The sequence below is a fragment of the Panthera leo genome, chromosome D1, assembly GCF_018350215.1.
Source record: "Panthera leo isolate Ple1 chromosome D1, P.leo_Ple1_pat1.1, whole genome shotgun sequence".
Classification (NCBI taxonomy): Eukaryota; Metazoa; Chordata; class Mammalia; order Carnivora; family Felidae; genus Panthera; species Panthera leo.
In genome coordinates, this window is record NC_056688.1 from 39,049,137 (window position 1) to 39,075,145 (window position 26,009).

The following is a 26,009-nucleotide window of genomic DNA, read 5'->3' on the forward strand; positions in this document are numbered from 1 at the left end:
AAAAGACACCCTGGGGGCCCGTTGAGGCTTTGGGAGAGTGAGGGTGTGGGGTAATTTGGGAAACGTACTTGCCTATTTCTGTGGGATCCGGGGAGGAAGCCCTGAGTGGATTGACTCTGGAAAAGAATGGGACGGGTCGGCTAAGTCCTGGAAGGTTCTGGTTCTGGTTTCAGAGTCCGGTGGTGTGTGTGTGTTGAGGCTTGGGATCTCCACCGAACCAGGAGGCCGGACGTGGGAGGGGTGGTTTCACGGTGGTATATACACTCTTGCCCGAATATTTTGGCCGTTTCCACTTGCTTTGCAGGCGCCGGGCGTTTTTCTGCGGAGCACGTGTTTCTTTTTATTTACAGTCGTTTTAAAGGTGGGCCCTTCTCTTTTCATAAATTAGACCTTTTCTTTAAACAGCCTTGTGTTTCAGCAGAAAGTATGGGGTCACCTCCATGCTCCAGGGTAGGCTGCACATGTAGTTTAAACATTTCTGCACACCCAGAATTGTTTGTGTGCTAAACCAAAACTGCTGTATGTGACCCTTTTTGCCCATTCATTTGATGGACATTAGTTTCCTATAGTTTAATCATAATGGTGCAATTAGAATGGCACTGGGGATGTGCCATTTTCTATTGTTGGTTCTTAAGTAAAAATGTAGTAGGTCCTTAGATGGAAATGAGATTCCAAAAATTGGTAGTCTGTTTTTAAAAGAATGTGCGTTTTATAATAATGTAATTTTGCTTTTAGTATTGGGATTTGAAATCGAGTGAGTTCTCTGACATATTTGAGCACACGACCCAGGAGTACTTGGAGAAAAAACTGGTTCCAGAGGACCTAGACTGACGGTAGAAATGAGTCCTGCAGATGCCCTGTAAGCACTTGTCTTCTGGAGTCTTTTTTGTTGCTTTGGATTTCTAAAGCCCATCAACTAAGATCGCCGTAAAAGAAAACTTATTTAATAAATTGGCAGTAAATAAAGAGCTTACCTATGAACAGAAATGTTAGTGATCAAAAAACATTTAGAATGTTAAAAAAAAAGTTACTATTGTATGTTTACTAACTTAAAGATAATATTCACCTATAGGTTGAAGCCTTGCAGTAATTTGGTGTATTACTTTAGTATATAAGTTTATATTCTTAGGTTTTGTCTTAAAATAGTGAAGCTATAAATATTTTTGAACTTTTGTGAGGAAGGCTTAACTAGTCAGTGCAAGCCTATTTAAACAGTAAATTGCTCTAGCATTGAATCAATTGGAAATGAATCTGAGTAAAATGAAAATCAATAAAAGAATCAGAAGTTATGTGGGAAAAGCATTAGATTTGGTGTCTAATTTCAGTTCCTTGGTTAATACTGTGTGACCTTGGGCAAATTAGCAGTTCTCTGAACCTTGCCTCAATTTCCTTATCTTATATATATAATTGGAACAAAATTGCCTTTCTCAGATTAATTTAAATGTTTAAATGAGAGAATTCATTTGAAAATACTTCATAAAACGCTATGTATTTTGTAACATAAATTGCTAGGGTAATGTGATCTTGAAAATATTCTGATCAGCCTGTGTGTGTGGCAATTAAAACTGTGTGCGTATATATCATCTTTGAAGTTTCTGAAGAGAAACCTTTTCTGGAAAAATCTCATATATAAAGATTTCAATTTTGGAGATATATGTGAAAGTTTTTTTAAGTTCCTTGTGGTTTAATGAAAATAGCCTGAGTGGTTAAATCCTGTTTCTTCCACTTAGTTGTGCAATAAATCATTTAATTTCTCTGTTTTGTGTTCTCATCTTTCAGAGACAGTAAATACCTGCCTCTTTACATGTGGAAGTTGAGATGAGATCATAAATCCCTAAGTACTTTTTTAAAAAGAGTTAAAAGTTACATTAAATTTAGGAAAGCCGTAATAACTACTACGTTCCTGCTTCACGTGAAAGTACCTTTGAATACCACCAAATTCAAATGGACTTGTAAATAATTCTGTTTTGTTACTTGGCCAAATTTGTTAATGAAACACTAACTTTGTATAGAGAGTAGAATCAAGCAAGTGTCTTCTGGGACTGCAGTGTAAGCTTATTAGCTTATGAGGATAAAAGAAGGGCTTTTTAAATGAACCAGTCAAGTATGATTTTCCTGGATGAGTACAAAATAGATAAACAGCGGGTTTAGATATGGGGTCAAATCCTCTTGGGTTTTTTGCTCTGGAATAGAATTCGAAAACAACCAGGCTCCCAGGTCCAAGGTAAAAAGGAGTATATAAAACTGGTTGTAACAAGGTTATGCTTTTTTGAAGGAGTCACAGAACCTTTTTAAAATTCATATGTTCTGTTTTGAATTAGTGGTAGGCAAACTATGTAATGTTAAAGATCTATTGGACACTTTACATTTTCAGACCTATTTTGAGGCTAGAAAAGCGATTGTACTACATAACTGTTCTTATTTATCTCACAAATTTAGGTTTTAATTGGTTTGAGCATACTCTTATTGTATTGAAATGTTTCTTTTAATACAGTGACGATGAAAATACATTTAAAATCTTAGTTGCAACAGATATTCATCTGGGATTTATGGAGAAAGATGCAGTCAGAGGAAATGACACATTTGTAACATTTGATGAGATTTTAAGACTTGCCCAGGAAAATGAAGTGAGTTGGCTTTACATTTTTCAGTTTCTGCTATGTTCTTTTAGTCAATTGGCTCGTTGCTTCTTAAAGTTGGAGGTTGGTTTTACAGGCTCATGTGCCTACATTGCCTGCTTAAATGTCAATATACGAAAAGCCTAAAGCAGAATTAGAGTGCCTTGTCACCTTAAATCAAGTAGGAGCTACTTTTGTCAGAGGTTTGTAAAAGTTTACAAATATTTATGGGGTGTTTACAGAGTGCTGGATCCTGTGGCAGTTTCTATTTGAAATGGAAAGATGACTGTCATAGTTTCTGCTTTCTAAGAACATAAAGCGTAACAGGATGTAAGATTTAGACAAATGTCCATAATGCTCAGATGCAAGGTCTTAATGTGGCAGGAACCGTAAGAAAATTATCAGCAGCCTTTCCTGGGAGTTTAGACATAGAAAAGATCACATAGAGGATAGCAAGATCAGTTTAATGAACGAGATGGCATTTAACTTGGGATTTGAAGGATGGGTAGGCTTTTGATGGGTGAAGAGCATAGAGAATGTACATTTCCCAGGAAGAAGGGCACAGAGGTGAGACAATATGAGAGGTATGTTAAGGGCACAACAAGTCAGTTTTGCTCATTTGTAGGCCATTTATTAGAAAATATGCTGAAAGACTAAGACATGAGTTGAGCTGCATCAAAGAAGGCTTCAAATGCCAGATTGAGGAGTTTGTGCCCAATCCATTGGAAGATCTTTGGGCAACAGGGTATAGCATGAATTGAAGACCGGTTTGAGGCTTTTTTAAAGTAGTGGCATGGGATGGAAAAAAAGGAAGTGAATGCCAGAGGCATTTTTCAAAGATTGGATTTGAATACTTTGGGGGTGGGTTATGGGAAAGGGAAGGGACAGTGACTGGAGTATGTTAAGTTTGGGCAAATGGTGGTACCAGTAATAGAAATAGGTTCTAAATAAGGATGAGGTACTTCTTTATGTGGGAAGGTAATGAATTCTGATTTAGATCATTTGAGTTGGGAGATTCCAATAAGACATTCAGGTCAATATTCCAGTAGACAGTTGAGATGTCCTGCTGGACATTTCGGAAGAGAGCTGGGGAGTAAACATAAATGCTTATGATTTACAAATTAGTATCTCTAACCTTGACTTTTCCTCAGTGTTCAGTTTATCTGCAAGTCTTTTGGTTCTTCCTCCCGAATGTATATGGAAACTGTTGGTTTTTTTGCCTATATATTTAGCCCCAGACTTCTATCATATTTTGCTGTAGTAGCTCCCCGTGGGTCTTTCTGTTTGCATTCTTTTTCCCTACATCTGTTCAGCATAGCAGCCAAAATGAACTTTGAAAATCATAAATCAGATCGTACCACTCTGCTGCTTAAAATCTTCCAAGTGGCCTTCTAGTGAATCTAAAATAAAATTCAAATTACAAGGCTCAAGTTGGTCTGGCCTCTGCCAGGAGACTTCTACAACTGTCTGCCTTGTTCAGTGTGCTCCATCCCCATTGGCATTTCTGCTCTGGGACCTTTGCACGTCAGGTCTCTCTGCTTGGAGCACATTTTACCTTTGGGAGAGGTCTTCCCGGATATCTCCAAACACTCTTATCAATTATTCTGTTTATTTTTTTCATCACACCATCTGAAATAATATATTGAATTGTTTACTTGTTGACTATTGACCTTCCTCCACTAGAAGGTAAACTCCATGAGAGGGAAAAATCTTTTTTGCTTATTCATGCTGTATCTTAATCTAGAAAGGATCTAGCAAGCAGTAGGTAGCTTTTAATAAATTTGTTAATGAGGGGCACCTCAGTTGGTTAAGCATCCGACTTCGGCTCAGGTCATGATCTCACGGTTTGTGAGTTCAAGCCCCACGTCAGGCTCTGCTGACAGCTCAGACCCCGGAGCCTGCTCCGGATTCTGTGTCTCCCTCTGTCTCTTTCCGTCCCCCACTCATGCTCTCTCCGTCTCTCTCTCAGAAATAAACATAAAATTTAAAAAAAGTAATAAATAAATTTGTTAATGAATGAAAGAATGTCTAGTAATATCTTTTTTTTTTTTTTAATTTTTTTAACGTTTATTTATTTCTGAGACAGAGAGAGAGACAGAGCATGAGCAGGGGAGGGGCAGAGAGAGACACACACACAGAATCTGAAACAGGCTCCAGGCTCTGAGCTGTCTGCACAGAGCCTGACACGGGGCTCGAACTCACGGACCGCAAGATCATGACCTGAGCCGAAGTCGGACACTTAACCGACTGAGCCACCTAGGTGCCCCAGTAATATCTCCTTTTAAGATGACTTCCTCTTTCCCTGAGGTCAGGGAAACTTATAGCCAAAGGATGTCTGTTTCCTGCCAGAAAAGCTTGTGTTTTTTCTTTTAGTACTAAAATACTTCTTTTCCTGGGCATAAGCTTCTTTCTTCTACTTTGTCTTTTGCTTCCCTTCTATTTTCTCAGTTCCCTTCCTGCATCCCTTAAGTTTAACACTCCCCTCCCGCAGCCCCACGCTAGTATTTTATTTACTTTTTCCCTTAGTTTGTATTTAACAAAGTATTTACTATTGAAATCTAAATTTTTCCTAACTTTAAGTGCCCTACTTTGTGTGTCTGTGCCATCAAATTTGCCTTATTTCTACTCCTTAATTCCTTGGAGCCTTTTTTTTTTTTTTTTTTTTTTTTTTTTTTTTTAACTTCTAACAGTATCCGTCTCAGAAATATTGCAAGCATAATACAAAGAATTCCTTACCTTTCACCCAGATTTTCCTACATCTTACCCCATTTGCTTTATTCTGTCTGTTTACACACACACACACGCACACACACTTTTTCTGAACCATTTGAGAGTCATTGCATATGTAACCACAGTGCACTTATCAAAACCAGGAAATTAATACCGATTCGATACTGTCAGATAACTTTAAGATGTTGCTGATTGTCTCAGTAATGTCTGTTACAGCAATCTGGGGGCAGGGTGGCAGAGTCCAGGTCCTACCCAGGGTTACATTTTGCATTTAGTTGTCCTGTCTCCTTAGTTTCTTGTAATCTGGTACATTTCCTCAGTCAGCCTTTGTCTTTCATGACCCAGACATTTTTGAGAAGTATAGGCTAGTAACTTTGTAGAATGTTCCTCAGTTGGATTCGTCTGATATTGCCTCATGACTGGATTCACTTTGTGGCAGGAAGACCATAGAAGCAAAGTGTGTCCTTTTTCAGTGTTGCCTGGAGTCACCAGCTTTTAAAAATATTAAAAAAATTTTTTTATTTGTGGTAGAATACACCTAACAAAATTTACCATCTTCAGTGTCTTTAAGTGTAGACTTTAACAGCATTAGGCACATTGACGTTGCTGTGTAACCAATCTCCAGAACTCTTCCTCTTGCAAAAGTGAAACTGTACCATTTAAACAACCACTCCACCTCCTGCCTGAAATGTTTTCTGTGTTCCTTTTGTTTTTCTCTATGCTGTTGATTGTGATGATTTTCTTCCTTTATTCAAATCGTGTTCATTTTTGAAGACCTAGCTTAAGTCCCACATTTTTATTGAAGCTCCTCTGACTACTCTAAGATGGAAAACTTTCCCTTCTTTCCTTTTAGATTCTTTGGCCGGGCTAATATTTAAATTGACCTAAGACACATTAACAGGAGAAAACCAAATTTTGTATGTATAGGAGCCTCATAAAAATATGAGACTCCCCAGCAGTCAGGTAATCGAGCCTTATATACCATCCTGAGCTAAAGAGAAAGGAGGTAGAGGTCTGGGGTTTCAAGGGAGGGAGATGATTCATGGGAAGATGGGAAGAGCAAATGTTGGTCATGCCACGTAGAGAAGTCTTGTGTGTGGGTGCCTGGGTGGCCCAGTCTGTTGAGCATCTGGCTCTGGATTTTGGCCCAGGTCATGATCTCACAGTGACGTCCAGCCCCGCGTGTCAGGCTCTGCACTGAGCACGGAGCCTGCTTAAGATTTTCTCTCTGTCCCTCGGCCCCTCCCCACCGCTCAGGCTCTCTCTCTCTAAAATTAAAAAAAAAGAGAGAAGTCTTTCTGATATAAAAAGTTCTCTCTGATAATAGCTCTCTTCCTGGTATAGGCCCCCAGTCAGTTCTTTGAGGTAGTTAGGGGAAATTTTAAAAAAGCTATTCCTGAGTCTACTAAGTCTTAATTGCCTTTAGCTCCAGTCCATGTGCCATAGTGACACTTTCGGGAGTGGTGTATTCTCCCCCTCACTACTGTAGCCTAAGTGATCTGGGTTCTTTTGTATAATTAAGAACTTAATCAAGTTTCTTTAGGTAGATTATATACTTCTTGAAAGCATGCGTGTTGGGCTTTTTTCTGTATAATTTCTTTCTTGTTTCTAGAATACTCTTCCTTAAAGTCTCATTTATTCTTAATAGGGTAACCTAAATGCTACCATGTTGGCACTTTTTTTAAAAAATTTTTTAATGTTTTTTTACTTTTGAGAGAGAGAGAGAGACAGAAGCATGAGCAGGGGAAGGGCAGAGAGACACAGAATCTGAAGCGGGCTCCAGGCTCCGAGCTGTCAGCACAGAGCCCGATGTGGGGCTCGAACTCACAGACCATGAGATCGTGACCTGAGCTGAAGTCGGACACTTAACTGACTGAACCACCTAGGGGCCCCTTGGCACATTTCCTTCTGCATGCATTGTCCTCAGATGACTTCTTCCCTTCAGTTAGAATTAACTGTAGTGTCATTGCTGCTCCTGGTTTGTTTACATACTCCTAGTGCATGTCTGAGTCTGACTTACGTTCAGATGCATAGCCGTTTGTCTCTTCCACTAGATTCTGAACATATTTAGGAAAGGAATTGTGTTTTATTCGTCATTGTATCCTCAGGGCCCAGTACAGGGAATTGTACATTGTCAGTCCTGGACATCATCTGTTCTGTAGATTGCAGTTTCCTTAGGTGGCAGTGCCTGTGTGAGCCCTAAATGATTGTTGAATGAATTGAATGAGTAATCTAAATTGAATTGGCTATCTTGTCCGTAGGTTCCATTGAAGTTCTAAATTTATGTTTAATTTGAATAACAAAAGATAGTGATTACTCTGGGTAGCATGAGTCAGAGGTTTGGTGTAATAATTTGAAGATGGCTTTTTTTTTTTTAATGTTTATTTACTTTGATAGAGCCCATGTGCATGTGGGGGGGTTGGGGGGGGTGGGGAGGGGCAGAGAGAGAGGGAGAGTAAGAATCCCAAGCAGGTTCCATGCTGTCAGTGCAGAGCTCCACGTGGAGTTCAGTCTTAGAAACTGAGATCATGACCTGAGCCAAGATCAAGAGTTGGATGACCATCTGAGCTACCCAGGCACCCCAAAGATGGTTTTTTTGAAGGTGGCCTAGGAACCTAAGTTGGAGTCCAAGTAATCAACAGACTGCAAGCTTTTAAATAAATAAAATATAAAATTTTGAATCTCCATACACATCGGTATCTTTTATGAGATTTTTTTGTACTTCTTTATAGTTTTAACATTTTCCCCTATAAAACATACTAATTTTCACACTATTTTCTGTTGATTAGGTGGATTTTATTTTGTTAGGTGGTGATCTTTTTCATGAAAATAAGCCCTCAAGAAAAACATTACATACCTGCCTCGAGTTATTGAGAAAATATTGCATGGGTGATCGTCCTGTACAGTTTGAAATTCTCAGTGATCAGTCAGTCAACTTTGGTTTTAGTAAGTAAGTATATTTAAATGCTTAAGTGAATGTTTTCTTTTGTGTAATATTTTCTGTGAAAGACAAACACATTAACAATTAGCTATTTGACCTTCACTATGAGCTATTTTCATAGTAAGTGTAATTCTTTGAATTTCTTTATGTCATTGTGTTAATTTGTATTTCCCTAATTAATAGTGGGACTGAGAATTTTCTTAAATTTCTGTTGTACATTTTGGTATCCTGCTCTATGCATACCTTTTGCCCATTTTAAAAATTGGGATTTTTGTCTTTTCCTATTGAATTTGCAGAAGTTATTCATATGTTCTAGAGGCTAAGCCTTTGTTAAGCATGAATTTTTTTCTATCCAATCCGTGGATTGTCTTTTGACTTTTTTTATGGAGACTTTTGTTGACAAATACAGTACTTAATTTTGATGTAGTATCATTCTTTTTCCTTAATATTCATACTTTGGGGACTGACTGATGATAGTCACCTAGAACCCCATGTTGTAAAGATAGTCTCGTGGTTTTTCTTAAGCATTGCACAGGATACCATACTACATGTGGTTGAAATGTTCTCTCAGTTTCCTCACACTGTGCCAGCTTCTCCGTCTTTTCTTACCTTTCATTTCCATGGTACTTCTGAAGTATACTGGTCATTTTGTAGATTGTCCCTCAATTTGGGTTTTTCTTGTGATTAGACCAGGATTAAGGGTTTTCAGGAAGGTATTCCATAGAGGTGAAGTGCTCTCTCATAGCATATCTGGAGTACACGCTATCAAGTTGGCTAATTACTGGTGAGGATAACCTTAATCTCTTGGTTAAGGTGGTGCCTGCCAGGTTTCTCTGCTGTCAAGTTAGGATTTTTCCCTTTTCATCCACTCTTCATTAGAAGTGAGTTGCTAAGTCTAGCCTGCACTCAGAGGGATTTAAGTGTCACTTCCTGTAGAGAGGAAAGAGTATCAAAGGAGATGGGCATATTAAAACTACTGTAGTCATTAGTAAGTATTTTGGGGGAGATATTTGAGGCTGTGTACCTATTTATTCTGTGTCGCCTTAAAGTTTGTCCACTAATTTTAACATTCGTCAGTGGCTCTTGCCTATAGCAGTTTTAACCGTGGTGTTCTAATGCTGATTTTCTATTTCCCACGTTTTTCTGCATTTATTAATTAAAATTCTTCTGTAAGGAAGATTTGTCCCTTGTCCCCCGCTTGTTAATTTATTGACTCAGCTATCAGAAGGAACTTCTTCAATTGTCTATATCAATATGAACTCATTTTTTCCCTTTGTGTTGTAATTTAATGCAATTGTAATCTGTTTTGTTGCTCAGAGGATATGTACAAAGGTTAGCCATTGGGTACTTTTTCAGATTGGCTCCTCTCTCCTTTTGACTTACCCTCATTTTCCCCTCCATTTCCTATTTTTTGACATTAGAAGATGCTCCAGATGAATTATTTTCCCTTCCCTAGCTTTAGACTCATCCATTTCTTCAAGGAGTCCTGGTTCCTTTGGAAAAGGTATTTGAAAGCCCAAACCTAGTTGCTAGGCTTGCACATTGCTGTCACCTTGTCACTGCTTCTAGGGTCTCTCAGTGCCCAGAGCTAAGAAACAGATGCATATGCATGGACCTATCTGGATTTGTTTTTTATCTATTTATCTGTATTTTTTCTTTCTCTTTTTATTATGTTTGTCTATTTTGAGAGAGAGTGTGTGTGCAAGCAAGTGGGGGAGGGGCAGAGAGAGAGGGAGACAGAATCCGAAGGCTCCAGGCTCTGAGTTATCAGCGTGGAGCCCGACACGGGGCTTGAACTTACGAGTCTGAAATCATGACCTGAGCCGAAGTTGGACCCTCAACCGACTGAGCCACCCAGGCACCCCTAACTATCTATATTTTTTTTTAAATGAGTTCATGTTGGGAGGTAAATTTTTAGAGATTTTTGTATGTGAGAAAATGGCTGTATTTAACTTTGCTCTGGGTTGATAGTTTGGCAGAGTGTAGAATTGGATTTTAAAAGTACCTATGATTTTTAACATATGTCGTTAGAAATCTGATCAGTGTCTTTACCTGTCTCCTATTCAGATCCAGAACGTTAGTGTTTTCTTTTTTCTCTCATCTTATTTTTAAACTGCTCCCCTCACCTTTGCAGACATGTTTACCTGTTTCTTTGCTCACTATTGTTGCTTCTTACATTTCATTTTTTCCCTATGGATTCCATGTTCTTCTTTCTAAAGTACTGTTTTCAGTAGTTTTTTCATTGAGTGTCAGTGAGTGGTAAACTCTTATTTTTTGGTTGCTGTTGAGAAGTCTGCTATCACTGTAGTTGCTGGAAAACAGTGTAATATTGTGATTAAAAGCATGGATTCTGGTACCAGACCATGTGAATTCGTGTCTTGGCTCTACTTTACCTTACTTTTATATAGTGATGATCTTACAGAGTTGTTGTGAGGAATAGTGGAGTTAATAAGAAAATTGCTTAGAATAGCAACTGGCAGAAAGAAAATTCTCAGGTAACTATTAAATTTTCTCATTGTCCTTAGCATTTCACAGTCTTACTAGGACATATTTAGTTGTGGATTTAGTTCTAATTGTTCTGCTTGGGTATCCTCATGCATTTCAATCTAAGAATTATTTTTTTCAGTAATTTTAGGAAGTTCTTAACCATTACGTTTTCAAACATTGTTGCCTATTCTTTCTGAATATTATTTATATCTCTTACTGTTTTTGTTATATTGCCCATTACTTTATCTCTTTGTGCTGCATTCTGAATAATTTCCCCTTCTAGTTTACTAGTTCACATAGAAAAATAGACAAAAGAAAAGGTAGGGAAAGTCTGAAAGAGAAAACCACTAAATAATGACTAGCCCTATTACATATTAAAGTATATTAAGCCACATTAACAAAATGAGGGATGAAAATTATATGATCATCTCAATAGATGCAGAAAAAGCATTTGACAAAATTTAGCATCCTTTTATGATTAAAAACTCCCCCAACAAAGCGGGCATATAGGGAACATACCTCAATGTAATAAAAGCCATATATGACCCAACCCACAGCTAACATCATACCCAGTGGTGAAAAGCTGAAAACTTTTCTTGTAAGATTCGGAATAAGGCAAAGATTCCCACTCTCACCATTCCTATTCAACATCAATTTAGAAGTCTTAGCTTGAGCAGCTGGGCAAGAAAAAGAAATAAAAGATATCCAAATCAGAAAGAAGGAAGTGAAGTTGTCTCTAATAGCAGATGATAATGTTATATGTAGAAAATGTGAAAGACTCCCCGAAAAAACTATTAGAACTAATGATTTCAGTAAAGGCCCAGGATACAAAATCGGTAGACAGAAATCAATTTTATTTCTATATACTAACAATAAGCCATCAGAAAGAGAAACTAAGAAAAGAAGAATAGGATAAGAAAAAGAGTAAAATACTTGGGAATAAATTTAATTAAGGAGGCAGAAGAGCTATACACTGAACTATAAGACATTGGTGAAGGAAACTGAAGACAAAAAATGGAGAGAGATTCTGTGCTGGTGGATAAGAAGAATGAATATTGTTAAGCTGTCCCTATTACCCAAAGTGATCTGTAGATTCTGTGTAACCCCTATCAAAATTCTAATGGTTTTTTCCATAGAAATAGAAAAAACAATCCTAAAATTTGTATGGAACCACAAAAGACCCAAAATATCCAAAGCAGTCTTAAGAAAGAAAGACAAAGGTGGAGGCATCACCCTTCCTGATTTCAAACTATATTATAAAACTATAGTAATCAAAACAATGTGGTTTGGGCATAAAAATAAGACATCTAGGTTAGTAGAACAGAATAGAGTACAGAAATAAACCCATGCATGTTTGGTCAATTAATTTATGACAAAGGAGCCAAGAATATACAATGGGGGAAAGAAGAGTCTCTTCAATAAATGGTATTGGGAAAACTGGACAGCCACATACAAAAGAATGAAGCTGTCCCCTTTATACCATACACAAAAATCAACTCAAAATGGATTAAAGACTTGAATGTGAGACCTGAAATTGTCTAACTCCTAGAAGAAAGCATGGGGAGTAAGCTCCTTGACATCATTCTTGGCAGTGATTTTTTTTTTTTTTTTTTGGATTTGAAAACAAAAGGAAAAATAAACAAGTAGAACTATGTCAAATTAAAAAGCTTCTGCATAGTGAAGGCAACCATCAACAGAATGAAAAGGGAACCTGCGGGATGGGAGAAAATATTTCTAAGTCATACATCTGATGAGATGTTAACATCTAAAATATGCAAAGAACTTCTATAACTCAATAGCAAAAACAAAAACAAAAGAAGACCAAAAATCCAATCCAATTAAAAATAAGCAAAGAAACCAAAGACATTTTTCTGAAAACATACAAATGACCCAACAGGTATATGAAAAGGTGCTCGAAGTCACTAGTCATCAGGGAAATGCAAATTAAAACCACAATGAGATATCACCTCACACATGGCTATCATCAAAAAAATAAGAACAAAAAAATAAGAACAAATGTTGAGGAGGATGTGGAGAAAAGGGAACCCTTGTATACACTGCTGGTGGGAATGTAAATTGACTTAGTCACTATAGAAAACAGTATAGAGGACCCTCAAAAAGTTAAAAAAAATAGAACTACCATATGATTAAGCAATCCTTCTGGATATGCATCGAAACAAAATGAAGAACAGGCTCTCAGAGAGGTAATGTGCATTCCTGAGTTTGTTGTAGCGTTATTCACAACAGCCAAGATACAGAAACAACCTAAGCGCCTCTCCGTGGATGAATGGATAAAGATGGATTAAGATGATGTGGCGTGTAATATGAATATGAAATACTATTCAACCATGAGAAAGAACATCTTGCCATTTGCAGCATGGATGGAATTTGAGGGCATTACGCTCTTAAATAAGTCAGACAAAGAAAAATACTGTGTAACATCACTTAGCATGTAAAATCTAACAAAGCTGAACTCGGGAACAGTCTAGAATGGTGGTTATCCAGGGCCAGGACTTGAGGGAAGGATAGATGTTGATCAGAGTATTAAGTTGTAGTTACAAGATGAGTAAGTTCTAAGGATCTGATGTACAGCATAGTGCTTATAGTTCGTAATATTTTATTTTATACTTGAAGGTTTCTGTGAGTACATTTCAAATAATCTCGTCACACACACACACACACACACACACACACACACAAAATGGGTGTGATGCTAGTGTTAGCCAAGCTGTAGTGGTTATTTTGCAGTATACGTGTTTCAAATAATACATTGTATAGCTTAAAGTTCTACAATGCTCTATGTCAATTATTTCGTAATAAAGTTAGAAAAAATATAATGCCTCAATAACTAAAAATGTAATATGACTCATGAATTGGTAAGCAGGTAAGTGAAAGAGTAAAGAGATCCAGAAATAGACTCAGTACATGTAGGAATTTAATATTTGGAGAAGGTGGTGTCATATCTCTAGGGAAAGTATGGATTATTCAATAAGTGTACTAGAAGAAACTATTAGACATTTTTTAAAAATGTAGATATGGGAAAGGCTTTTCTGTGTATGATACAAGCTGAGAAGCCATAAAAGTAAAATTGATGTTAGTCTTTGTAAAAGTAAATTTCTGCAGGGCAAATACCGCCTAGAACAGAGTCAAAAGTCAGTGAGAGTTAAGGTAGGGAGAATATTTGCAATGAATTGCAAATTAAGGTCTAATTTCCCCAATAGATAAATAGTTCTTTTGACCCCATTAAAAAATCCAAGAGTTAATAGAAACATATGTGAAAAATACAGACATAGTTCACAGAAAAAATAAAGTGACACTTGGACATATTAAAAGAATATGAAAAATACAAAATGGAGTCCATTCATAAGAAAGATACTAAGTTAAGCTCTACTGAGATATTTTTCTCTTGTCAGATTGGCATAGATCAGTGATTCTCAATTCCAGGGGCACATTGTAGTTACCTAGAAATCTTTCAGAAAAAAAAAAATGATGACAATCTGTAGGCCAGTTACTCTCTGTGTCATGGGCATTGATAGATCTTAAAAGATTCCTAGATAATTCTAACATACCGCTAGGGTTTAGAATCCTTGGCATAGGTTTATTTTCTTTTTTTAAGTTTATTTTAATTTTTGAGAGAGAGAGAGAGAGAGAGCAGCACGGGGGGGGGGGGGGGGGGGGGCAGAGAGAGAGGGAGACACAAAATCCGAAGCCAGGCTCCAGGCTCTCAGTGTCCTCACAGAGCCCGATGCAGGCTCATACCCATGAGCCGCAAGATCATGACCTGAGCCAAAGTTGGACACAACCGACTGAGCCACCCAGGCACCCCGACTGCTGGCATAGGTTTAAAAGCTTGATAGCTTATGTTGATGGAATAAAGGGAAAAGTTGTCTCTTATGCATTGCTGTTGTATTGTGTGTAAATTTGTCCAACTTCTATAGACAGAAATTGGAAGTATTTCCAAATTTACAAATTCATTCTTGTCCTTTGACTAAATACCCTTCTGGATATTTTCTTATATTTGCACAAGGGCAACTTGGTACAAGAGTACTCACTGTAGCATTATTTGTAAAGCAAAAACACTGAAAATGGTCTAAATGTCCATTGGTAGGTAACTACTTAAACACATTCTGATAGCCCATTCGATGGTGTACTGTCCCACCAGAGAATGCACAAGGAAGCTCTTTATGTACTGATGTAGAATGATTTCTAAAACATATTAAATGAAAAAGCAGGGTGCAGAAATCTGTATTACACTACTATTTGTATAAGAAGGGAGAAGATGCCATTTATTTGCTATGAAGGTATAAGATATTTTTGCAGAGATAACACTATGAAGTTTCTAATGGCATCTGCCTCTGAGAGGAGGAGCTAGCTGACTCCAGGGGCAGGAGTGGGTGGGAGACTTTTTATTTTTTGTTTTTTGAGAGCAGGGAGGGGCAGAGAAAGAGGGAGAGAGAGAGAGAGAATGAATCACAAATGGGCTCCACACTGTCAGAGCAGAGCCTGATGCGTGGTCAAAATCACAAACTGAGAGATCATGACCTGAGCCAAAACCAAGAGTCAGACACTCAACCAGCCGAGCCATCCAGGAGCCCCGTGGGTGGGAGACTTAAATTGCACAAGTAGTAAGTGCTAGAGCTGGAATTTTGAAGCTTGGATTCCAAAACGGATGTGTTTCCTCCCCTCTCTCTTCTTATACAAAGGCCTTTAAAAATTTGAAAGCCTCTTTACTTGCCATTAGTCAGATATCCTTCTCTTTCATACAATTCACAAGCACCATATACTACAGTGTTTTCTTTAAAGTGTAGTACTTTGAAGCACTTCAAACTTGGAATGAATTGTTGCCTGTCATTGTATTTCTTTCCAAACTAGTGGTCTTCTGCCAACTTATCCAGTTTGCCCATAAATTGTATTAATTTTTTAAAGGAGGGTATTGTGGAAAATAGCTTTTGTCTTGTATGGAAACATTAACTTTGTGTTTTTGTTATTGTTTTTTTAAGGTTTCCGTGGGTGAACTACCAAGATGACAATCTCAACATTTCGATTCCAGTGTTCAGTATTCATGGCAATCATGATGATCCCACAGGGGTACTTACTGGGTTCTTACAGTTTGTTGTCACTTTAGTTTGTGGAAGGCATTCTTGTCCTTTCCAGAAATTTTTCGTCAGTTGACTCAGAAAGTCAAGTTGACTTTGTATCATTCACGTAGTCTTTTATATTGCTTTTTAGATAATTTTTAAAAATCTGTAATAGTAGTTGGTGTGTGAGGTGTGCTTTTATTTCATTAGTGCTGAGGTTGACAATAAGTAACTCGAAGTAAGGATAAATACCTAACATTTGTATGAAGCTTTCAGTTTACCTGGTGCTTTTGTGTCTCTCATTTCAAAATTTCACCTGTAGAAAACGATTTTTCATGGACAGTTCTAAATCTAAATTAGATCGTCTTATTACCTGTTTGATGTGGAAGGACCTTATAAAGGTCCTACACTTGAAATATCTTTTTGTTTTATCTGATCATGAACACCATAAATCACTACTTACCTAGTTTTCTTCCCCCCATGGCTTAAGAGGTCAGCTTAATATTACAAAGCACTCATTTCATGGCTGGTTTTTATTTTTTGGTGGCCGGGACATCCTAAGTTTTGATGAAATGTTAACGTGGCATTTAGCATGTGGTTCCAGGTGCAGTAGGTCATTTGTAATTGAAGAAACATAGCAAATACTTTCACTATTGTAATTTTATTTTGAAAAGACACTGTCCTGATCTATGTTTTAGTAAGTGGTATATGGAATATACTTTTAATAGGTAATATGATGGAGATTACTTATTTTTAGATATATACATTAATATTCTTTGAAAACATTCTATGTAGGCAGATGCCCTGTGTGCCCTGGACATACTAAGCTGTGCTGGATTTGTAAATCACTTTGGACGTTCAGTGTCTGTGGAGAAGATAGACATTAGTCCAGTTTTGCTCCAAAAAGGAAGCTCCAAAATTGCTTTATATGGCTTAGGTAAGATGGTTTTATTTTACTGTTTATGACAATACATAATTGTTTAAGCAACTGGGAAATCACATTCTGGAATGAACTTTCTTGCTGTTTGGGAAAGAGTGAGGCAAATCTAATTATTCCTTATGCGTGACCATAAAAAATGACAGGTTTTAGTAGAATTTTTTAGTATTTAGTAAGACCATTAGCCCTTGATACTTCTTTCATTGGAGGTTTTGATTAAAAAAAATGTTTTCTTTTACTATCTATTGTTGATTTTTTCTTTCTTTTAGACTCAGATATAGAATCCTGAATGTTAGAATTGTAGAGTAATTAGAAAAACTGCATTTTAGGGGTGCCTGGGTAGCTCATTTGTTTAAGTGGCCGACTCTTGGTTTTGGCTCAGGTCATGATCTCACAGTTCATGAATTCGAGCCCCACCAAAGCTGTGAGTGCAGAGCCTGCTTTGATCCTCGGTCTCCTTCTCTCTGCCTCTCTCCCCTCATGCTCATTCTCTGTCTCTCAAAAATAAATAAACATTAAGAAAAAGAAAAACTGCATTTTGGTATCTTGGAAGTCTTTGAAATGTCTGAAGCTTCGCTGTCTAGTACAGTAAGTACCAGCCTCAGGTAGATATGGGGCTGGTCTGCGTTGAGGTATACTATAAATACAAAAATCACATCAGATTTCAAAGACTTAGAAAAAAAAGTAAAGTACCTTATTAATATACTAGGTTAAATAAAATACATTAAAATTAATTTTACCTGTCTCTTTTTACTTGTTTTAATGTGGTTACTAGAAAATTTTAAATTCTGTATTTGGCCTGCTTTAGTGGCTCACATTATGTTTTTGTTAGACAGTGCTAGTTCAGATCTGTCATCTATAATGCTCAGAAAATTTGCTTTATCAACTTGACTGTCCTCAATTTATTTAGTGTCCAGTAGGTAAAAAAAAAAAAAAAAAAAAAGCCTTTTTGCTAGGCTTGTAGCCATATGAACAAAAGATCAAAGAATATTTTTAGACTGCATTCAAAGTCTATTTGTTGAGTCTTCCTTGGATTAAGTTCAGGTTGATATTTTGTTTTATGAATGCGATAGCTTTAGTAGTTTTATTGTGTATAGAGTTATAAAAATTATATTCTATGTTAAATCAACCTTAAAGTAGTACCCTGAGAGAAATGAGAAATTTCACACTGTAACCTTTGCATAGTTTTTATTATTTTTTGAGTGATTTTAGTATAATAGAAGCCTTAGAAGACCTTATTTACTTAATTCTCTTCGAATATGTTTTTAAAAGTATAATTATGATGGATGGTTTATTTAAATACTTTCTCTAGGGCGCTTATAGTCTTTTTCCAGTTTTCATAATTTCTAAAAAGTAGAAAAGCATCATGGTTATCTGTAGAGAGATGGAAAATGAGATCAAAGTGTTATGTCTGATTTCCCAGGTGATAGAGCAGGAAGTGAAATACACTTTTTAAAAAGCTACTAACAGGTATTTTAATCACTGCAGTGTTAGGGGTCATATCTGCAGAAAATCATTGATCCTCCTACTTTCAGACTAAGACCCTGTTATGCCTCAGGCACCCCCTGGAATATCCCTCAGTCTCCATTTTCTCCCAGAGTCTCATTCCATCCTGTTCTCTTCTTAACTGGACTACACACACACACACACACACACCCCAATCCTTCTCTCTACACACTAGAACTCTATAGTTAGCAAATTCCCTCCTATCCTCAGTTTCTTCTCTGCGTGTTACCTCCACTCCGACTTACAGGAAACTAGTCCCTAAGGCTCTGCTTCCCACTCGCTTCTCACAGGCTTCTTACAGGTCTTAGGGTGGAGTGTGAGGGATCACTGTTCTCCCTTCTCCCTGCTTGCCACTTCTTTCCTATTTGCAGACACCCTGCCCCCTTGAAGCTAATTGCCAGCTGGCTAGACTGCCCTGTCCTTTCCCTCAAATTTTTCACCTACTTACCTTCAAATTGTGTCTGTGTTCTCAGACCTTCAACACCTAAGTAGATCAGTCAACCTTCTGATGCCTTGGGCTTTGTATGCCTTGACTTTTTTGTTTCCAGTTTATATGTTCTACATTGCACCATCTGTTCCATTGGTCACACTCTAGAAATTCTCTTTAAGAAGCTAGACTTGTAGTTCTTACATTTCTGCATTGTTGGCTTTTCTTCCAAGGCCTTCCCTAATGACTGCATAAAGCAGCAACTTGTCCCCTCACTGATAACTCGCCACTTAGCATCTTTTGTCCCTTTTACAGTATTTAAAAGTGTAATTTGTCTGTTTACTTGGTTTTTTTTTGCTTCTTCCATTAGACTAAGGTGATCCTTTAGGGTACAAGAAGAATTATTTAAAAGTCATTATATTATTAAAAAGCATAATATCTTTATTTAAAAACCATATATAAGGGGGCTGGGTAAGGACTAGGCATCGGTGGCTCAGTCTGTTAAACGTCTAATTCTTGATTTTGGTTCAGGTCATGATCTCACAGTTCACGAGTTTGAGCCCCGCATCAGGCTCTGCACCGACGGTGTGGATTCTGTCCCTGTTTTTCTCTGCCCCTCCCCTGCTCACTCTCTATCTCTCTGTCTCAAAACTAAACATTTTTTTTTTTAAGGTTTAAAAAAACCCAATATATAAGATTATTTTTAAATACATTTATTTTTTTATTTCATCCTTTTTAATGTCTGTATTTTATAATGTGTATGTTAGGTCAAAAGTATGTATAATAAAGGGATAGTGGAAAACAATATTATTCAATATTATTAGAAATTTTAATAAGAATTTAAGCATAGAAAACTCAAATTTTTATTCTGTATTTTCCAGATTTTGAAGGTATGTATGCCTGACATGCAAAATTTTTTTTTTTTTTTTTTTTTTTTTTCTCCAAAATGTTTGTTTATTTTTGAGAGAGAGAGAGAGCATGGGAGAAAGCGGGCTCTGTGCTGACAGCCGAGAGCCCGATGCGGGGCTCGAACTCATGAACCATGACCTGAGCCGAAACCAAGAGTTGGATGCCCCACTGACTGAGCCACCCAAGCGCCCTGGGAAACATGTTTTTAATACATGTATCTTCTTAGCAACTGTCATGTGAGAACCTGGAACATACTCATTTGTAAATAATGATACATTTCAAATGTATCTCTAATAAGAACATGAAATACTTAGAGAAGCACAAAATTTAGAAGTGAAACATTCTTTTTTGAAAACTAAGTAAGAAACCGGTTATTAAAATAATGTCTATTTCAGGGTCCATTCCAGATGAAAGGCTCTATCGAATGTTTGTCAATAAAAAGGTAACAATGTTGAGACCAAAAGAAGATGAGAACTCTTGGTTTAACTTATTTGTGATTCATCAGAACAGGTAAACGAATTTTTTGAAAAAAACTTCTTTTTAAAATTTTGAGTCAAGTATGGAGGTTCCTTAAATCTCTGTTTCCAAGCTTCCCAGTTTCCATAAAATGTTCCTTATTCTTTGAAAGTTGTCATTAAAGGATCATGCAGAACTTAACTGTGCTTCGTCTGACTGCATTGTGAAATCGGTTCCAATATATATTATCTGTAAAGAATATGACATGTGCAAGAATAACCATAAAATCAAATAATCTTAAATTCAAGTAGAACACTACCAGTGCATTATCCCATGCCCTTCTCTGACCCTGTATCTTTCCACATACTCCAAAAGGAAGCACTATTTTTAATTTCTATTTAATCAAATCCATTGCTTTTCCTTATTGTTTAATTGTGTATATCTGTCCACAATGAGTATTTTATTTGGTTTGGTGTAACTGGGGCCCTGCTGTATATTTTGCAGCTTAGTGTGTTCCACATTACATTACTAAGATTCATCCATTTTGATGCTTAAAAGTGTAATTAATTTTCACTGATATGTACAGTTCTACTTTTTCACGTGTTGGTGAATATTCTGTGTTACTTCCAGAGTCTTGCTTTCTTAAACCTTTTTGTTATGACTACTCTTACATGCATCTCCTGGTGCATGTATGCAGGTGTTTTTCTGGAATATATCAAATATAGCTAGATCAGTTTTCTTTTGCTAGTATTTTGAAGAAGTTTAATCTGTTGGTAGGGTGCAGGATTGATGGAAAGGAAGGAAGACTTGATGCAAGGCTTATTATGTGACCACAGATAAAATAGTGTGAAATGATGGTAGTGATGGGCGTGAAGATGATGTGGAAGGGACAAACCTGAGAAGTTATCAAGGAAGAATCCAAAGGGATTTGGGCCTGATTGTGTAATTTATTACTTACTGAACAGGTATTTATTGAGTGCAGGATCCCTGGCACTTGAACCCACTAAGTTCTCAGTGAAAGGAGGGCTTTAGGAGGCAGCCTTGCGTTGCCTTATGTACATTCTGAAAGAAACAGCTTTGAAGGAGGAGCAGGCCAGAGCTGTAATAAGTGTGGTCTCCATAGAACTTTGCACCCCTTGGGAGTGTGCTCCTTCTCTTGCTTAGGGTTTCCTAAGTAAAGTAGAAAACTTTCCCAAAGTAGGGAAAAATCGGGAGGAGAAATCATAAGTGATTGATTCCAAGAGCTGCAATCAGAATGTGAGATGGAACGGCAGCGTTGGGGTTGGTAATGGCCAGTTGCTGGTGATGTTCACAGTGATCATTTGATGAAGGTGGTCTGCTCCAGGTTTCACCATTGTCAAGGTCCCATTTTTCATTCTGTAATTAATAGTTTGGTAAAAATACTTTGAGGCTGTGTGAATAACCTGTTTTGCCTTAAAATTTTGCCCGCTAATTCTAGCATCCATTGGTGAATCTTGTTTCTAGCAATGCATACTATGATGTTGTGTTATTTTTTAATTCCCCTCATTCTGTCTGCATTTATTCATTGAAAGTCTTCTGTAAGGAAAATTTGTTGCTTCTCTCTCGTTTATTCATTTTTCTATTTATGTTGTTATGGACTCAAGGGTATTTATTTTATCCTTTGAGTTATAATCCAGTACTATCCAGTTTTTTTGTTGTTGCTCAAATTCTTCCAGCTTTGACCATTGGGAGTTTTTTTATATTAGCTTCTGTGTCCTTTCAGCATGACTTCTTCTTTCTTTATGCATTTATGTATTATTTATTGAATCTTCCTTAACTTCCTTAACTTTAAACTTCCTTAACTAATAAGTACATTTACTTATTTTTTACTACCACAAGATGCTTCTGCCTCATCTTGTGTTTTTCTGCCCTAGCCCTGGAATCAACCACTTCTCCAAGGAGCCCTGATTGCTTTTATTGGAGAAGAGTATTTAGAAACCCAGATATGGCCACTAGGTGTGCTTACTGCTACTGGGGCTGTCTTAGCCCTCAGTAATCAGAGTTAAGGAAATATGTGTATATGTCCTAACCCATGCAGACACATCTATATTTGTGTATTGACATATGTGTTACACACACACACACACACACACACACACACACACACAAGCATGAATTCATACTTACTCTAATCCAGCCCTACAGGGTTCATTTTTGTCTTCTCCCTTTTCTTTTTTTTTTTCTTTTTCTTTTAGAGAGAGAGAGAGAGTTTGAACAGGGGAGAGGGGTAGAGGGAGAGAGAGAATCTTAAGCAGACTCCATGCCCAGCACAGACACCGAAATGGGGCTCAGTTCCACAACCCTGGCATCAAGACCTGAGCTGAAATCAAGAGTCAGATGATCAACTGACTGAGCCACCCAGGTGCCCCATTTTTTTAATTTTTCTTTTCTTTTTTATTTGAGAGAGAGAGTGGGAGCAGGGCAGAGGGGCAGAGGGAGTGTCTTCTCCCTTTTCTTATTTGGGAGTTCTTTCTCTAACAGAAACCTGGATCATTTTATCTATAGTATATTTACTTATTTTTTCAATCTTGGTTGACATATAAGGTAATTTTTTAAAATTGCTGACCTGTACCCCTGTGAGAAACAAATTTACCAACTAGTATACAGTGTTTATGTAAGTGATTTTTGTTTTTAGCCTCACTATATCTAGTCAAAACACCACCTCTAGGGGCGACTGGGAGGCTCAGTCAGTTAAGTGTCTGACTTTGGCTCAGGTCATGATCTCCTGGTTTGTAAGTTTAAGCTCCACATCAGGCTCTCTGCTGACAGCACACAGCCCTCTTCGGATCCTCTGTCCCTCCCTTGCTAGTGTTCTTTCTCTCTGTCTCTCTTTCAAAATAAACTTTAGGGACACAAACAAAGAAAACACCACCTCCAAGGTTACTTAGGCCAGCTCCTTTTTCTCCCTCCCACTTTAACATAACTGTGCAATTCTTTTGTAGTACTGTTAGATGCATTTGTCACCCTCTGCATTCTTAAGTACTTCATTGTTTTCTAGAGAGCACTAGTCCACGTGCAAGCCAGGGAGGAATTGAGAGAGTATCTTAAGCAGGCTCCAAGCCCAGCATGAGGCCAGACGCAGGGCTTAATCTCACAACTGTGAGATCATGACTTTATTTCCCATTTGTTTCTATACTTGGGCCCGTTTGTTTTTCTGGCTGAGAAAGAAGGAAAGCAGAAGAGCACTTTGTCATGTAATATATTTCCACAAGGCTGTTTTGATCGACTTCTAAGTCAAAAGTCAGATGGAAGTCACAGAGTCAGCCCACAGGCATAATCTTCCCTCTGCATGCAAGAGTTGGTGCTCTGTGAAGGCACGATTGTATCATACAATATTTGAGTTATGCTTTGTTTCTTCAGTAACTGTGATAATGTTCCCTAGATACGTGTTTTTTACACAAAAAACATTCTTAGATATACAAGCCTGCTGCTGCTCTGATTTCCCTTCCTGCTTTTCCCTTCCTTCCTGATTTCCCTCAGTAACTGTGATAATATTCCCTAGATATGTGTTTTTTACACAAAAACATTCTTAGATATACAAGCCTGCTGCTGCTCTGATTTCCCTTCCTGCTTTTCCCTTCCTTCCTGATTTCCCTCAGTAACTGTGATAATATTCCCTAGATACGTGTTTTTTACACAAAAACATTCTTAGATATACAAGCCTGCTGCTGCTCTGATTTCCCTTCCTGCTTTTCATTCTGCTCAGCCACTCCCCCCTCCCTGCAGTCCTTAAACTCACTGAACACATTCCCACCTGGATACCTCTGTCATGTGCTCTGTGACTCTCTGCCCAGGACTCAGCCCTCTCCCCGAGGGCTTTCTTCCCTCGCTTACAGTTTTGTTTTTTTTTTTCGTTCCTCTTACACTTGATCCCTCATCACAGTTCTCTGCCCTTTGTCACCTGGCTAAGTGGCCTGTCCTGACCACCTTGCACATAGTAGCGTTCCTGTTGTGTGTCACTTTTCCCTTTTTCTTTACAGCACTTAGCACTACCTGACAAATTATACGTGCGTACGTAAGCATATACACATACATACTATGTTATTGCTTGTTTCACTAGCGCAAGGACTTTGTTCACTGCTGTTGTCTTTGGTATCTAGAAGAGGTCTGGAACACTAGGCACGTAGTAGGCACACAGTAAATGTTGAATGAGTGAGTTTTCGATTTGCCTTAAAGCGAATGCTGGGTTGAAGTATTTGAACACTTTTACTTAAATTCCCAATGATGAAGTCAGTATTTGGGAAAACTTTCTTCTGGTCTTTCCTCTCTTTGGGTGTTTACATATCTCTTAATAAAGGCAACTAATCTAGGTATAAAACCAGAGTCTGCAAAAATCTTCATACGATATCTCATAATAATTATTATGAAATTTATTTATAAATTAATCTCTTAAGTAAGACAAACTTTCTTACACCCATTATTATGAGTGAACAAAACATGCTAAAAAATGACTGGACATTTTTAGAGATTTGTTTTTTATTTTACAGTTTAGATTTAATTCACTTTATTTTCTGATTACATATGTACATAATCAAACCAACTTACCGTTTTCATTATTGAGAGAGCTCATGCTTTTCTGACTTTCCCTCTGTAAAGCCTTTCGTGATCTGCCTCTCAGTGTGGAACTGACCCTTTCTCTTTTGTGGCGCCTACTTGTCTGTGCCCTGCAAGTTTGTAAACCTTTTGAGGGCAGGAATTAGGTATTATGTTTGCATCCCTAATCTCTTGAATAGTTTCTGGCACATAGAAGAGACGTAACAAGGCTTTGATGAATGGAGAAAGAAAGATCTGTGTAGATTTACTTAATGTGAAGTGTCTCTGTATCTCTGGACATTTATTTATTTTTAAAAATCTTGGTATAGGAGTAAACACGGAAATACTAACTTCATTCCAGAACAATTTTTGGATGACTTCATTGATCTTGTTATATGGGGCCATGAACATGAGTGTAAAATAGCTCCAACCAAAAATGAACAACAACTCTTTTATGTATCACAACCTGGAAGTTCAGTGGTTACTTCTCTTTCCCCAGGAGAGGCTGTAAAGAAGTAAGTAATGGTTATATTTTCCAAATCAATTCAAATAAAAAAAATACCTGCTATAATACTATCATCATTTAATAGGTTCAAGATAGTGATGGTTATCTATATGATAGATTTCTTTACAAAGATTCACCATTCAGTGTAGTCTTACTGTTTTCCCAGCTCTTAAGCTGTGTTCAACAGGAGAGCCTCCCAATGGTGTTAATGATTTTGCAGCTTATTAGGCATACTCAGGGCTAATAGTTTTACTAATTAAATTTCAAGTTAAAGTGCTATGATGATGATTACTAATTTCCCAAAGTCCGTTTATAAACAAATTTACCTAACACCATTTAATTAAGATTTTTTTGGTTATAAGTGGAATATTATAGCACATCTCATTTCTTTTAGTTCTTTAGTTATATGCTAAAGTAGTTAACACTGATTAAGCCCAATTTTTATGATGGATTTCACCACTTGAATCCACTCAGATTTTGATTGTTAAGATGGTAATAGTAGGTTTAAAGAATATGGCAATAGGATATATGGGTTTTTTTCTTCATACTTCTGCTAGTTCATTTTATGTATGTATGTGTACTTATATACACAGATGTAATACATATATATACCACTATCATAGTCCTGGTAACATTTTGTTTGATCTACTGTCTGTCTTCCCTCACTAAACTATATTTGTTCAGACAGGAGGGATGACTGGATTTTATTCTGGGGAAGAAGGATGTTTAGCATTTGTCCTGTGATAACAGTATTAAGATTAAGTTGCTAAAAAAAATTTTTTTAAGAGTATAATTTTATAAAGAAATATTTTGTAGAAACTTAGAAATATGATAGTTTTAATGTGCACATTTTCCTGAGAA

The 26,009-nt window shown here is 37.2% G+C and overlaps 1 protein-coding gene across 4 annotated transcripts in view; it reads left to right on the plus strand.

Annotated features, from left to right (window-relative positions):
- Positions 1 to 26,009, plus strand: part of MRE11 (MRE11 homolog, double strand break repair nuclease) — a 77,211-nt gene that overhangs the window by 79 nt on the left and 51,123 nt on the right. Inside the window, exons 2-9 of one of the 4 annotated variants that reach the window (XM_042904691.1) lie at positions 305 to 361; positions 736 to 859; positions 2,495 to 2,627; positions 8,138 to 8,298; positions 15,777 to 15,864; positions 16,650 to 16,791; positions 20,029 to 20,143; positions 24,973 to 25,158. In XM_042904691.1, the coding sequence (XP_042760625.1) occupies positions 840 to 859; positions 2,495 to 2,627; positions 8,138 to 8,298; positions 15,777 to 15,864; positions 16,650 to 16,791; positions 20,029 to 20,143; positions 24,973 to 25,158 (845 nt within the window). In that variant the 5' untranslated portion in view covers positions 305 to 361; positions 736 to 839. Of the gene's footprint in view, positions 1 to 20; positions 362 to 735; positions 860 to 2,494; positions 2,628 to 8,137; positions 8,299 to 15,776; positions 15,865 to 16,649; positions 16,792 to 20,028; positions 20,144 to 24,972; positions 25,159 to 26,009 lie in introns of those variants that run through there. The other 3 variants (XM_042904692.1, XM_042904693.1, XM_042904694.1) reach the window with 3 other exon arrangements.